The 14,185-nt window shown below is 38.4% G+C and overlaps 1 protein-coding gene across 1 annotated transcript in view; it reads left to right on the top strand.

The window, feature by feature from the left end:
• Positions 1 to 14,185, top strand: part of LOC146599790 (amine oxidase [flavin-containing] B-like) — a 52,676-nt gene that overhangs the window by 15,494 nt on the left and 22,997 nt on the right. The window contains exons 2-4 of the mRNA XM_085297895.1: positions 3,447 to 3,541; positions 3,782 to 3,919; positions 13,398 to 13,502. Coding sequence (XP_085154021.1) covers positions 3,447 to 3,541; positions 3,782 to 3,919; positions 13,398 to 13,502 — 338 coding nt within the window. The remainder of the gene's footprint in view (positions 1 to 3,446; positions 3,542 to 3,781; positions 3,920 to 13,397; positions 13,503 to 14,185) is intronic.

Below are 14,185 nucleotides of genomic sequence, written 5' to 3'. Positions count from 1 at the left end.
CTGTTTAAATGTTTCAGAGTGTGGGAGGAAGGTGTTACAAAACTGTAAAAATGGGAGTACCAACTGCACTAGTCATCTTTTTGGATGAACTTTAGGTGTGAGTGTGGTTGTTTGCCTTGCCTTTCTGCAATGGAGACTACTTAAAGTTTGGCCTTTTGTTAGTGATCTGTGAGAGAGCGACAGGTAAACCAGAGGCAGTGCTGAAACTTATAAAACTTTTGAGGAGTTCTCAACTCCTCAAGATGAGATTTCACACCAAGCATGCTGGTTTTTTTTTCTTGACTTTGCTTTACAGGTTTTGTGCACACTCAGTTTATGGGAATTAGAATGCTCCTCTGAATTCATATGGGGAAACCACTCTGGCTTGTGCTCAGAAAAAGAAATTATAGTTTGTATGAGTTTCCTGCAGCAGTGTTTACTTAATTTCTTAAGAGCAAACCTAAATCACATGCCCCAAAGTGTTCTGATAGTGACCTCCTTTTTAATATGTTTTTGTTGCTGTTTCTGGCAGCCTATGCTTGTATCTCTTTGACTCAGTGCTTCCCTCTACAGTGTGCAATTCTCTCAGTATTATTATAGTAGCACTCCGTGAGCCCAGCTGAGGTTCAGAGCCCCACTCCAGGAAATATAGGTTAGGGATGGGGCAGTATTGAGGCAGTGCCTTGATTTTGTTGCATGAAGTACCAAAAATACCAGAATTCCTAGGTGTTACTATTGCACTGTAATGTGGTTCTTGTGCTAGCAGTCTTGCCTTATCCTGTATTGTGTGCGCTGCAAGGCCTGATACGGTCCTTCTCTGTGCCGTCTGTCTCTCCTGAGCCTCTGCCTCCACTTCTTCCTCCTCTTTCTCCAGTGTTATATGTTTGGCATTGCCTGTGGTGATAAGAGAGAAGAGCTAAAGGCTAGCAATGTTCCCCACCTTTGTCAGCAGTTATCTGTAGAATTTCTGCAGTAAAACTTCAGAGCAGAACAGAGCTGTTGCCTGTGGGTGGCAGAAGAGAGTAGACAATGTACATGGAAAAGGAGTGGTTTGTGAGATGGTACTTGGTTTGGGAACCCTGTGGATGTCCACCACAGAAACAGGTCCCTGCTTTTACTGAGATGTGATCTGTTGGAAGATGGGCATAGGACAGGGAAATATTAGTGATTAGGGGAGGAGAGGGGCTCTGCCCCCAGCCCTAGTACTGATTTTTTTTGTATTTGCATCAGGAAAGGCTGAACTGTTATCCATCTCTAACAGACATATCTGAACATATAGAAAAAAATGACACTTGTTCCACCAAATATTAATAATAAGGAAATAGTAAGGAGTTGAGAGGTAGGTGAAATAGAAAGGATGAAAGGTGGCATAAAGAAACAACATGGCAGTGTCTATGCTGATCACTGTGCAAATTAGCTGTTTCCCTTGAATCTAAAGAACTATCCTTTCACAAGCACCTCTGTTCAGCTTGTAGTAATACCCTGCCTTTGTTCCTAGCTGTGCTATAGTTGGGATGTTTATTCATTAGATTTTCGTAAAGCAAGCTAAATCTCATATTCCTTCATCAAAATTGGTAACTGAGTATTATTAACTGATTAATCAGTACCTGTTAGCATGATAAGCCAAAGGAAACCTGCCCTGACAACAGCTTTCAGGTTGTATATCCACTGCCATAAATTATCAAGAAATCCAATTGATCTTGTCCTGACTGCTTAAATATTGGTCTTTTGTTAAGAGCAACCATAATTTTGAGGGTAGGGGCAGGAAGGTTGCCTATATTTCCTTCCGGAACCAATCTCCTATTAAAAGTTGTTTGAAGTTCTGGCTCATGTCTGCACACAACTGCTGGTTTCTGTATTCTTTTCTTCTTTGGCATCCTGAACTGTTTGTGAGGGTAGTCAAGGCAACTGATCTGACCAGATCTTTTTGCAAAATAATTTCCTTTATAAGGAAGAGTGGAAAGACCATGATATCAGTGTCACCAGAGTTACTGGTTTTCTGTACTCACAGAAGCTTATGTGAAAAAAATAAAATAAACACATGAAGTTAGGAGGAAAAGCATGATACTATGGTATTTTAATAGAAATATCTAGTGCTTTTCTTCAGAAAAATGTCAGTGTCATTTAGAAAGATAGGTCTATACCACTGTGTCTTTTTACAGGTAGGGAAACATGGAGCTTAAGTGATATACCCAGTACAACCAAGCCAGCTCACTACAGTGCTGGTAACAGGATCTGGTTCTCCTTCACAAGCCACTAGTTAACCCACTGGGATGTTTCGTAGTGCTTTTAATAGTTCTGATTAGCATTTTTTAATGCTAATATATCATTATATTGCTATATAAGAGCTATGTTTTTTTATTTAATATTTTATTCAGTTCTGTCATGATAGCTTTGGCCATCTGTTTTCCTGTCAGCACATTTGTTATTTCTTCTATGACTGCCTTCTGCTTTGAACAATCTGCTATGACTTCTCCTTTCCCTCCTTGTCTTCAAAAATCTGCATATACTGATGTTGAGAGGATGCTGACTGCTTTCTGATGGTTATAAGGCAGACAGCCAGAAAGGATAACTAAACTATGATGCGTGAGTGTGACTTATAGCTTGACCTATGTTCAATTTTACTCAACACTTCCTATCAATACAAATGGATGATACTCTATTCACAATATATCTTTTGTCATCCCACTGGAAATTTGCCCAAAATAAGAACCTCAGTTTATATGTGCTAAAGGTGATCTTAAGATGTCGAAAATTTGTGGGCTATATTCCTTGAACGTTTTTGTAGTTCCCTCTGTTCCCAGACGTGGCAGCTCAGCACGCTTGCTACGGGGCCTGACTGATAATTTCTCTGCAGTTGTGAGGATTTATGTTATCAAAACTATAATGAAATATATATGAAGAAAATTGATGGAAAATGAAACTTTTGGGGATTTTCACTACTTATTGCCACATACATGCACACAATCTATCTTTTTTGAGTCAGGCCATGTGTTCTTCAGGAGGGAGAACCTGCCATGTGAGTTTGTAAGAGCTTTGCTAATGCACTTTAAAATATTCAAAGTTAGAAAATAGGTACTTAGAGCAAGTTTCAAGAAAACTTCCAAAATCTCCTCTTTCTCTTGAGGTTATAAAAGATGATTTGCTGAATTTTGAGAACAGAGAGCTGTCCTCCCCAGATTCTCTGCATGGTCAGCTGACTGTCAACAGGTGCCAGCTTATGCATCAGAAGGTCTGATCATGAGATGCAAAAAATTCTCTGTACATGTATTAAAACAGTTAGTGGTCAAATTTTACATGTCTTTATTTCCATTTGGTAAGTTTTTTTTATCTTCCCTCCCCTCATACATATTCTTTGTATGAAAAATTCAGATTTTGGGTAGATACCTGGCTGAGCTTACATGTCAAGTCAGAACGGGTATGGGGTGCATATACAGAAGTAAATTTGGTTTCTTTTTATTATTCAGGTCTCTCGGCAGCCAAACTGCTGACTGAGTCAGGCTTGAATGTGGTGCTACTGGAAGCTAATGACAGAGTTGGAGGAAGAACTTTCACTATAAAGGTAATTACCTCCAAATCTGTTCTTTATATATACATATATATATATATATATATATATATATAGTGTGTGTGTATATATATAAAATAATATAATATACATTATTAATATATATGTATATATTAAATAATATATATATTATATGTGTGTATGCATGTATATGTATGTATATACACATATATAGGTATGTATATATCTTTATATATATTTTTTCTTTTGTCTATGTTGTATGTGATAAACTAGAATAAACAGGTTAAATACGTGGACCTCGGAGGAGCATATGTGGGACCAACACAAAATCGTCTCCTGCGGTTATCCAAAGAGCTGGGAATAGAAACATATAAAGTGAATGAAGTTGAACACCTGATCCATCATGTCAAGGTAAGATACTGTCTCTTAAGCATGCTGCTGTAGACATAGGCAGGTGGTGGTGATCTCCTTCCTTATTGTTTTACATCAGTGTTAGTGAAGTGTGCCTATGTATCATCTGAATTTCTTGGAGAAAAATAAATGTATTGGTAATGAAGAACTCGTACAAATTACTATACACATGCACATCTATGTGTATTTCTTGCAAATAAATCCTAGTGACTGGTTGCTTTCATTCAGGTTTGAACTCATAGTTAAAAACCCTCAGAAAGCTTCAGTGCATCTGAACAGCACAGCTATTACTGTTCTGTACAGGTCAGCTTTCATATAGCCTGCCTGAGGTATCTGAAACCACCTTTCAGGAGTCCTGGAAGCTGGGATGTCTCAAAACAGGCTGAAGGTTTCTCAGACTGGGCTTCCTAAATTTGTGACAGTTATTAGCCTGACTGAAATAAACATGACAGGTTAAAGTCGTTTTGCAGATGGGCAAACTAACCTGCAGTGTAGCAAAAGGCATTGTTACGGGAACTGCAGGAGACTCTGAGAATCAGTGTTCTTGTGCAGGTCTGAATGAATTCTTAAGAATTTGAAAGAGGAAAGCTGTGGCAAAGCTGGTAAAGACTCCAGATTTTCTCAGTCTTCATATTATGCTTTACCCAAAAGAACACCCTTTCTCTTTTCCAGGTATAGAGCGGTGTTGAACTGCCATAGAAGACAAACTGTCCATGTTAGCTCTCTGGAAATGAGCATGGAGATTCATTATATGCTTAGGAAAATCTATTGTGCAATGATTGGCAAAATATATGTCAGATGGTAGTTCAACCAAAGTTTAAAGAAAATACTTGCACATTTAAACAGTAATAGCAATAGAGAAAAGGTGTTCTGTCATATATTTTCCAAAGTTCTTCCATTCAACTGTTATGGAAAAGTGTGTTCTCAAACAAGTTTGTTATGAAGACTGTCAATTATTCCTACTATGGTAGGACTGATGGGTGAAGCCTATCTGTTAAGTATACCACTGGCATCACCCTCAAAGCCAAATCTGCTGCTTGTTCACACTATTTGAGTCCTCAGAATTTTCTCAAAGAAGGTAAGAAGGTCATGCCATGAAGGGAAATTTTAGTGCTAGAGGAGTATTGACATGGCTAATTTGGATGGCCGGCTTTTAGGACAACCTTACTATCCTAGCATAGGGGGTCACAAAATGCTGCCAGAACTCACTGAAGTAAGCTTGATATTGCCAAAGTTGGAGCTGGAGTACAGGTCATCTGTCATCAATAGCTGCAAAAAGCATGACTGTTTTAAGAACTACCTTGTAGGGGAATACTGGTATTAGTATGCTGACTGAAATGGCGTGTTGTTTTCTAACAAGCTTTTTGACTGAGAACAAAGTGTAGTACAAAAATAGAGGTTTGGGCTCTTGCCAAGTGTGATCTGGGTTTCCTTGACCACAAGTATCTTATCTTATGAGTTGCCAGAGGTAGGTCATGTTGCTCAGGACCTCTTAGCATTATCTATGGATTTCTTTTAGCCCTGGGCTGTGAGTGCTGAAGTGAGTCATGGTTCTCAGCCTTCTTCATTGCCCAGCACTGACAGGACTTGCTGACATTCGGGGATATGTCTCTCCACATATCCCTGCTGGCACAGGGGGGGCATGCCCTGTGTTTGCTTGCATGTTGTTGGTGGAAAAGGTCTTGAATTGGGGAGCTAAGGCTTTTTCCCAGCTCAGGGCTGGGCCAGCAGACTTCCTCCAGGCATTAGGACACAAGTTAAGGGAACCTATACAATAGTATGACTTGTATCCAGAAATTTGGAGATCAGGGAGCCACTCTGCTCCAGGTAGGTATTCAGGGAATCCAAGCCTTTTGGGGGGGGGGGATGCTTGCCACTTTGGCTAGTACCTGCACCTGTGAGTTAAAAAGACTCGGAGCAGTAAGGAAAGCTAAGGGCCCAGGCTCACTCCAGTGAGCTGGTAGAAGGCAGGTGATGCTGTCACATATGCCAAGGGGATGGCTATACATGGCAATTTGGTGCTGGAAGGTGTGCTTGGTCTAAGTGTTGCCAGGTGTCTGTGAGATCGGCATAGTGCCTTGTACAGAATCATGGAAAAATCTGACCTGGTGGCACTTGGAGGGCCCCAGTCCAAACCAGGCTCAGAGCAGGGTGGACCTCACAGTTAATTCGGGTTGCTAGGGCAATGTCCAGTCAAGCGTTGAAAATCTCCAGAGACACTGATAACCTCCAGGGAGAGCCAAAACAGGTTGAAGTGCTCCCAGGCCATCCTAAGAGCCTGCCTGCAGGTTACATTCAGGCAGAGTTGCAGACTCAGGCTCCCAGAGTGGCTGATTGTGAGTATGCTCCTGAAGAGAGACATCCTTTTTTTTGCCGGGATGCCCTGGCAGCCAAGCAAGAGTTAGAGAGGAGGTATTCCAGTCAGTATCTTCCAATTTAAATCTCCTAGTTTCATTACATTTATTTTTAATCTTTTATTTTCTTTTTCCTGTGGAAGAACACAACTATGGAAGAATACTGTCGTAGTGAAAGTGTTACTTAGAGCAGTTAAGGAATTGGATGATGAGCATTATACATCATATAGCAATCGCATGCACTGTTGAGTGGCCAAATCAGTGTAATAATCTTTGGCTTTTTGCTTTCCATGTAACTGTCAGTCATTGCTAAGAGGTCTTTCTCTCTCAGGCATATGTCTTGCCCATGATTTTCCTACTGTACTCCCCAAGCATTATAAGCAGCTCAGGCCTGACTAGCCAACAGAAATGTTTGTGTACTCCCTGAAATTTAAGCAGTACTCTCAAAATGTAAGTCACAGCTTGTAAGCCAGATTCCAAAGTGTACAAAGGTCTGTCTGCTCTGAGTGAATTTGAATTCACATGCTGACCTAACCTTTGTGACTCCAGCCAAATCTAGTTAAATTCTGGACCACAAAATTTTCTGTGAACCCAAAGAGGCAATGAAACCTAAAGGTTTTAATTCTTCTCTTACTACACTATCAGGCATCACAGTGCATCTTGTAAAATCAGCTGCTGTTTTTACATGTTCCCAAAGGCAAAATCAACCCTTTCATTGTTAATTAAATTCATTTTAGAGGCTTTTTAATACAAGTAATATATGCAACTTCTTTGTACTACAAAATGAAAAGAATGCATTTTGTTGCTCCCTGGGAGGATCTCTGCTAATTAGGCTTTACCAATTTGATTGGGTTCTGTGTTTTTCCCTCTTTAATCTTCTTTAATGCCAGGTTCTGTTGTGAGATTATTTTTGGTCTTGCTTATGTAGGGAGTGATATCTTCACAGCAACTTGAAATTATATTTCTTGCACTACAGTTTTGCTTTTCCCCGACTTGTTAAACAGCCTTTTTCATGGTCTTTGAAAGGAGATTAGTATGTTCCTTTCATTTGTGAAAATGCTTATTCATCAGCATTAGTGAGAAAATTAGTATAGCTCTGCAAATAGTATTTGATAGGCTAATTGCTGCCTGAACACCATTGCTTTTGAGTAGTGTAATAAAAGTTATGTTCATAAATCCAGATTTAAGGAAAAAAAACCAGAAACATCTGAGATTTCAAAGTCTCCTACCAGTACTCCCACTTAACTAGTGAGCAGACGTTAAATGCTTCTTAAAATCAGGTAACTTCTTAGCTGTCCAAGAGAGGGTTCAGGACCCTGATTTAGATAAGTAGATTAGCAATTTCTGATCTTTGACTTTCATTTCCCTCACCAAAATGACATCCTTATCTTAAAGAAAGCAAATAAGAGTATGTATAGTCCAGGCGATTTTTATTATCGCCATTTAACAATCCCTTGAAAGAAAAGTGCTGAAATATGGAAACACATCAAACTATTATGATGGTCTAGTTATAGGTAGGTTTATTTGGTTAATTCAAATTACACTTCACTTTCATGCAATTCCAGGCAAACATTTTTGCGCTTTAAAAAACCCAGATCTTCTGTTATCTGTAACACAGGTTCCTTTGCTAAGTAAAATAGTTGTGGAATTGGTTTACTGTGCTATTGCAAAACTCTATGCAAAACATGTATTTGGATGACTGGTTTGCCATATCAATTTTTGCAGAACTTGATGTCTTTTTTTCCTGACTCTGAGGCCAACTGAACTCTCTCTAATCCTATTTTCATTGATGGAGAGCTTGCAAAGAAAACCTAGACCAATGGAGCTTGTTTCTCAAAATCCAGTCATTAGTCTTTGGTAGGTTCCCCACTTCCATTGATGATATGAATGTTTGCTGTCACCTTTCCACATTTTTTTTTCCACCAAAACTTTCTATGGGCTAGTATCATGATCCTTCCTGGAATTTCTCCTGATTATAGCATCACTGCTATAAAGTTGTAATAACACTTATTCATTATAAACCCTGTGTTGTCTCAGCACAGACTGCTGATAGTGCTAATAGCTAGCCAGATAACTAGCTCTTTTGACAAAGTGGGCTGCACTTGGAACATTCCTTATGTGGTGATAATCACATGTGGCGGCTTCCTTAGCAGCAAAAGGCAGACTGTGAAACATTGCATACACCCCATGTATGAAAGACCCGTGGGGTCTTTCTAGTCAAAATGCTGGGTTAGACATGCAGCATCCCCTCCCTAGGTACTAGATTTTTTTTTTTAACAGCAAGTAGAGTTGCTGATTCCCCATTCCCACAGTTAGGTTCTCTGTAAGAGGATGGAGTTTCCTTATACCCAGGAATCTGCCTGCAGCTCTGGCCAGGTGTATCTGAATGTGTATGTCATGCCTTCTTAACTTTGGCAAGTGGATACAACTTGGCAACTCTCCGCACAGTTCTAACATGAAAACAGTCTGCAGCATGTCACTGAAGATACCCTGCTGACAGATATTGTATATTTAATCTTATACACACTTTTAACTAGACCCACAAGTCTGCACCAAGATTAAAAGGCCAGTTACTGATCTACAATAGATCTACAGGAAAAAGAAAATTACAGACCTCCTGGATGTCATTTATTTTCAGGACTATTGTGTTTATTAATATGCAATTTGCTGTAGTCTTGTTTGTGTGTAAAAAATGTGATGGCCCTGTTATATTGGGATTAATTAGAAGTTGGATACGTGATTGCTGTATATAAAAGTATAGCATATAGCATGTAGTTGTACATATTCTGTGCTATTAGTGCACCAAGGCTTAAGTAATATGATTTATTTAAGTCTTTGACCTGCTTTGCAAATATCTCTTGGCATAGTGTATAGCATAACAGCTTAAATGGATTTTGAATGACTAGATAGAATTATTTTCATTTTTCTTTGTATACCTTAACTAGAGTGCACTCAGATAAAGAAAAGTATATGAGACTTAGTTGCCATCAGTGTTAAGTAAGGTGAAATGGCATCCTATCTTTTGTTTTTCCCCTGTTCTGTTGACAAACTGTAAGAACTTAGAGAACCAAGAAGAGCTTGTCCGAATCTTTATAAAGCTAGTTACTATCCAGTGTCATGAAAAGGAAGCCAAGTAAGTTGAAAAGCACTTAAGTTACAACAGGGACTTTGTAGTTTCATGAATGAAGATCTGTGTTGCTTCAACTCTTTCCTGGATATAAGGTGCATACGTTCCTGTCACAAAACACAATGCCATTAATCACTCTCACTGATACCCTCAAAAGAGATTCTGAAGTTTGAATAGGCAGAGATAGATGAAAATATCTTCCAGATTCCAACAAGAGATGTTCTCCATGCTGTGAATGAATAGCAGTCACTGGCAGAAACGTAGGGAAAGCTGGTCTCATTCTCTCTCATTGGACCTGCCTTGTAAATAAAGGGCCATCTTTCCTTTTCTCTGCCAGCTACCTGGCAGTAGTTGCAACAGGTGAGTTTGTAATTAGGCCTTTTTAGTTAAAAAAGGGATAATACTTGTATTACAACAGTCTAAAGGGAGAGAGATTATGTACATTATGTACAGCAAATCTGCAAAGTGATATCTGTCAAAAAAAAAAAAAAAAAATCTCACGAAGAGGTGTTTACACCTCTTCAGTAAAATTCATGGAAGCCTGGTTGCTGTGACCTGATGGCAGCATGAAGATGAAAGAAATAAGAAAAAGGAACTGAAAAAAGTATGAATTTCTTAATTAAAATTGAGGAGAAAGAAACTTCCCTAGTCTTAGTCCTTCCAGACCACAGGGTCTGTTTCCTGGGAGATAAAGAAAAGGAGCTATGTTTCCACATAGCTTATTTAATTCAGTCTGCTGGGAGAAAAGCTTCAATTACATTTGATTTTAAGAACTGTTTTTTTTTCCCTTGGAGAAGTTGATTAAAGTCTACAGAAAAACAGAATTAGACAAATGTGTATTTCAAACAGGAACAGCTGGCTGAACTACAGGGTTTCATAGAGGGCTGTAAAACTGTGTATCAGGTATCATTTTTTGGAAAGCAAATAGGAATGTGGAGTATCCAAGAAACAAAACTAGTGATCCCAACATTATCTTCTGCTTTAAACACAATTGTCTGGTGTGTCTGCCAGGTTGTAGTTAGACGTTGAAAGCCACATACAGGCCAGATTCAAAGAGTATTTAGGACCATGATCCCTTGAAATCTGTGCTTCTTAGACATCTGAATCCTTTTTGTAAAGCTATCTCGTAGTCTCAGAAAACAACGAAAAAAATCAGTTTTGGTAGGAAGGAGACTCCAAGTGCTACTCAGCTCCTCCCAGCTGAATAGTACTAATAATTATATTCATTTTCAAATACAAATCAGAATCTCATGTTCCCTTCCTAGAAATTCCTTCAGTATTACTTTCTCTCATTCTACCTTTTTTCAGACAAGACAACAATGTGAGAGATTGTGTGACTAATGTGGCAGAGTGAAGATGGACTATTATATGGCAGAAACAGATTGTCTTCACTTAGCTGCTTTCCATTTCAGGATACATCTTTCAAGCCACTGTGCCTGGCTATGCTTCACTTAAAATGGAATTACTTTTGCTGACCAAATTTCATAAAACTCTGTGACAACCAGAGCTGAAATGTCAAATTAAATATTGAAAAATATTTAGAGGGTATTTTGGTATGTCTTAATGTTGGAAGTTTGCACTATTAGTTATCTGTATTTTCTTATAGTAAATATATATTTTCTAATCAATCTATCTTTTTATTTATAGGATATCCATCAGCATAACTAAATATATGAGCTCCTGAACCGTTTGTAAAAGAGGGGAACGTCTAGCTCAAGGTCTTCTTTTCCTCTAAAAGAAATAAAATAATGCAAAATACCCTGACAACATTGTTACAGTTTTCTAAGTAGGCCTACCTCTCTATCTCAGTGCTATAGCTATCATTTGGTACAGCTAGTTGCCATGTCTTACTGAAGCTGAGTCCCAAAAATGCACATTTTTAGATGTTATTGATAAGAAAACCAAAAGCAGGGCAGTTTTCTACAGTGCAGCAGGTGAAAAACTGTGTATTTGAGATAGGTATTGAATTATAGCCTGATGTGTCTCTTTACTATTTCTCTTTTTCCTCCTAACTCACTTTGTATCTTATTGTTTCTGTGGTTTTACAAATGTCGTTATTAGAATTTTAAGTTGAGTGTGATGTACCTGTTTCAGCAGAGGGTATTACTCTACAAACCCACGTAATTATGCATTAACATGTAGCATGACATCATGGTGAAATTTGAATCTATTACTTGAAGATTTAAACAGTTTAGCTGAGGGAATATCTGAGTTCATTCAGTGATGCAGAAAATTCATTACACTGTTCAGTTTCTTAGAATGAAAGCTGGTTATATGTATGTTTATATCATGCTATAAAAAATATCAGGATTGTTGGCGCAGGGGGCTTCAACTTGTGTGTTTAGGGGAGCTTGACATAAGACATAAGACAACTGTCTTATGCCTTTTGAAAAACAGACTTTCCTGTGAGTTCCTGATATGAAGTGAGATACTGATGACTTTTCATGAAGGAGCTAAAACCTATATCTTCCCATACTCTATTCAATTGCCATGCTGTATATTTTTCTCCCCTGTAATAACCTCTCTTTTTATGTTATCTGCTTGACCTGAAGTGGGGCTGATGTATATAGGAAATTTATTTCTATACCACTATGTTATAAAAGTCCAGTGTAACTAAGACAAACATTGGTTGACATGACATCTTCAAAACAGATGAATGATAAAAACCTTTGGGAATTGTAAGATTCCTGATGTTTTACACTGTATTTCTTCTTTCCCTGTTTGTTTATTTCCAACTCTTTTGGGGTTACATGAATTTGCTTCCTGTAGTTTCAGCTGCTTCAGTATGCTATGTCCCCTACTACAGCAACAGTCTCTCTAAGCAGCCAGAGCCCTGTACAGTAGCAGATCGACCTCTAGCTGTTGACACTGATGTTATGTTTTTGGAAGCATTGAAAGTGGTATTATGAATCAGTTTCCAAAATCTGCATATGCCCAGTATTAAATATCACTGAGCCCTGAAAAAACAGCAATGGTAAGAAATGCTTTAAACTACTCTAGTACTAGTGTTGAAATATTATGTCAAATGATCAGAAGAGGTCATTTTTACTGCAGCTTATATGCTGCTGATTTAGATGTAGAATTTTGGAAAAATAAATGCTTTGTGCATCTAGGTACCTATTTTTTAATCTGTAAGGCTTGCTTTTCTTTAGAGATCATACAGCACCAACAGGTATGCAGAATGCTATTCCTAGCTGTTTGATAGAAATAGGTAAATTTTACCTAAACCTCAGAAAGATTGTATTTGCAAAAGCATAAATTCATCAGATGTAGATAGAGCTGAAATGTTTCAGTTTATTGGAAGTCACTCAGTGCTATGTGTAGTCTTTCTTTTGTTTCTGTGTATATCCAAGTCTTGCAGTCTTTTTTTCAAATAAAATTCTGATGACATCTGGAGTAATGTCTGTGTAGGAAATAAGGATCAGGCTTTAGGTAATGTCTTAGAAGCTCTTGAATGTAGCTTACACAGGAGACTCACTCTTATGATTGTTCTTATTTTTCCAAGTTGAGATTTGTTCTTGTTCTTTATGAGACTTATTGCCCTAGAATTCAGCACAAAAGATGTCCAAACTTCCTCTTTCAGTAGTTCAAACGCAGTGAAATAGAAGAATACTAAAACAAAAATATGGTTTATGTGTATCTTAGCTGTACACTCATAAAGAAATACCACGGGGAATTCATAAGACTTGAATTAACTCAGAGGGAATAATTCAGGCTTGCCTTTGGCAGAGCAGGAAGCTCAGAACAAAATCAATAGTTGGAATAACCCATTCTGATGTTGTCCTGGTTTTCTTGAGCACAGCAGTATACATGTTTCCTACATCTAAATCTGGGAAGCTAGGTGTCTAAAAACAAACTGATTTGCTTTGTCTTTGACATATCTACACAGTATCTGCACAAGTGATGAGTAGCTCCAAAATTCAGAACAAGGCTGACTTGCTAAATAGAAGTTACTTATGGAGTGGTAATGTATTTTTATTTGTTTTTCATCTTGTAGGGTAAATCTTACCCTTTTAAAGGTCCATTCCCACCTATGTGGAATCCTTTGGCCTACCTGGACTACAATAACCTGTGGAGGACCATGGATGAAATGGGAAAGGAGGTATGGCATGAGGACTTGTAGCCGAGCAAGCTGCTCGGCTTTGTCTGCAGAAGAGGTAGATTGATGTGGCAGAGTGTGAATGAGATGGGAATGCAGATAGGGAAACCTGCTCCAGCTTGGATGTGGCTGGTGCTGGTAAGAGCAGCATTGTGTTTTAGATTTTGATATATATTGATGATAGGAACACATGCAATAGAGGTGTCCTGCCCAGTTCACTCTGGAGACCATGTCACTGGGTCTGCAGTCACGCCTTCATTTTTCTAATTAGATGAACATTAGGGTTCATGTGTGTGATTTTAGCACTTTGCTTGGCAAGTGCTAAGTAACACTTCAGGTTTATTGGGTAGAATAGCATTTTAGGGGTTTTACCCCTAAAACGTTGGTTGACCTACAGGTTAGACCTATAACATATGCCTATCCACCCTCAAATTTAACTCAGTTGTTTTAGTTTATATTACTAGTGTTGTATGTGTTACATTGATTGAGCCATAAGATTTTAAAAAGAGGTTGCTGGTGCTTATATATATGAACAGGAGAAGTTCAGAATAACCTGTAGCTGCTTCCCAACACTGTCCATTGCCTTTCTAGCCAAAGTTCTCAATTTTATAAACAGTATCCATTCTTAATTGTAAGATCATTCCTTATTAGGTTCACTGTATTTCTTGTCAGGAATTTACAGGCTA

The sequence above is a fragment of the Rhea americana genome, unplaced genomic scaffold (genome assembly GCF_003343005.1).
Source record: "Rhea americana isolate MKP2758 unplaced genomic scaffold, rheAme1 scaffold_132, whole genome shotgun sequence".
NCBI classification, from domain to species: Eukaryota; Metazoa; Chordata; class Aves; order Rheiformes; family Rheidae; genus Rhea; species Rhea americana.
The sequence above is the reverse complement of the archived record's forward strand: the minus strand, read 5'-3'. Positions and strand labels throughout refer to the sequence as shown.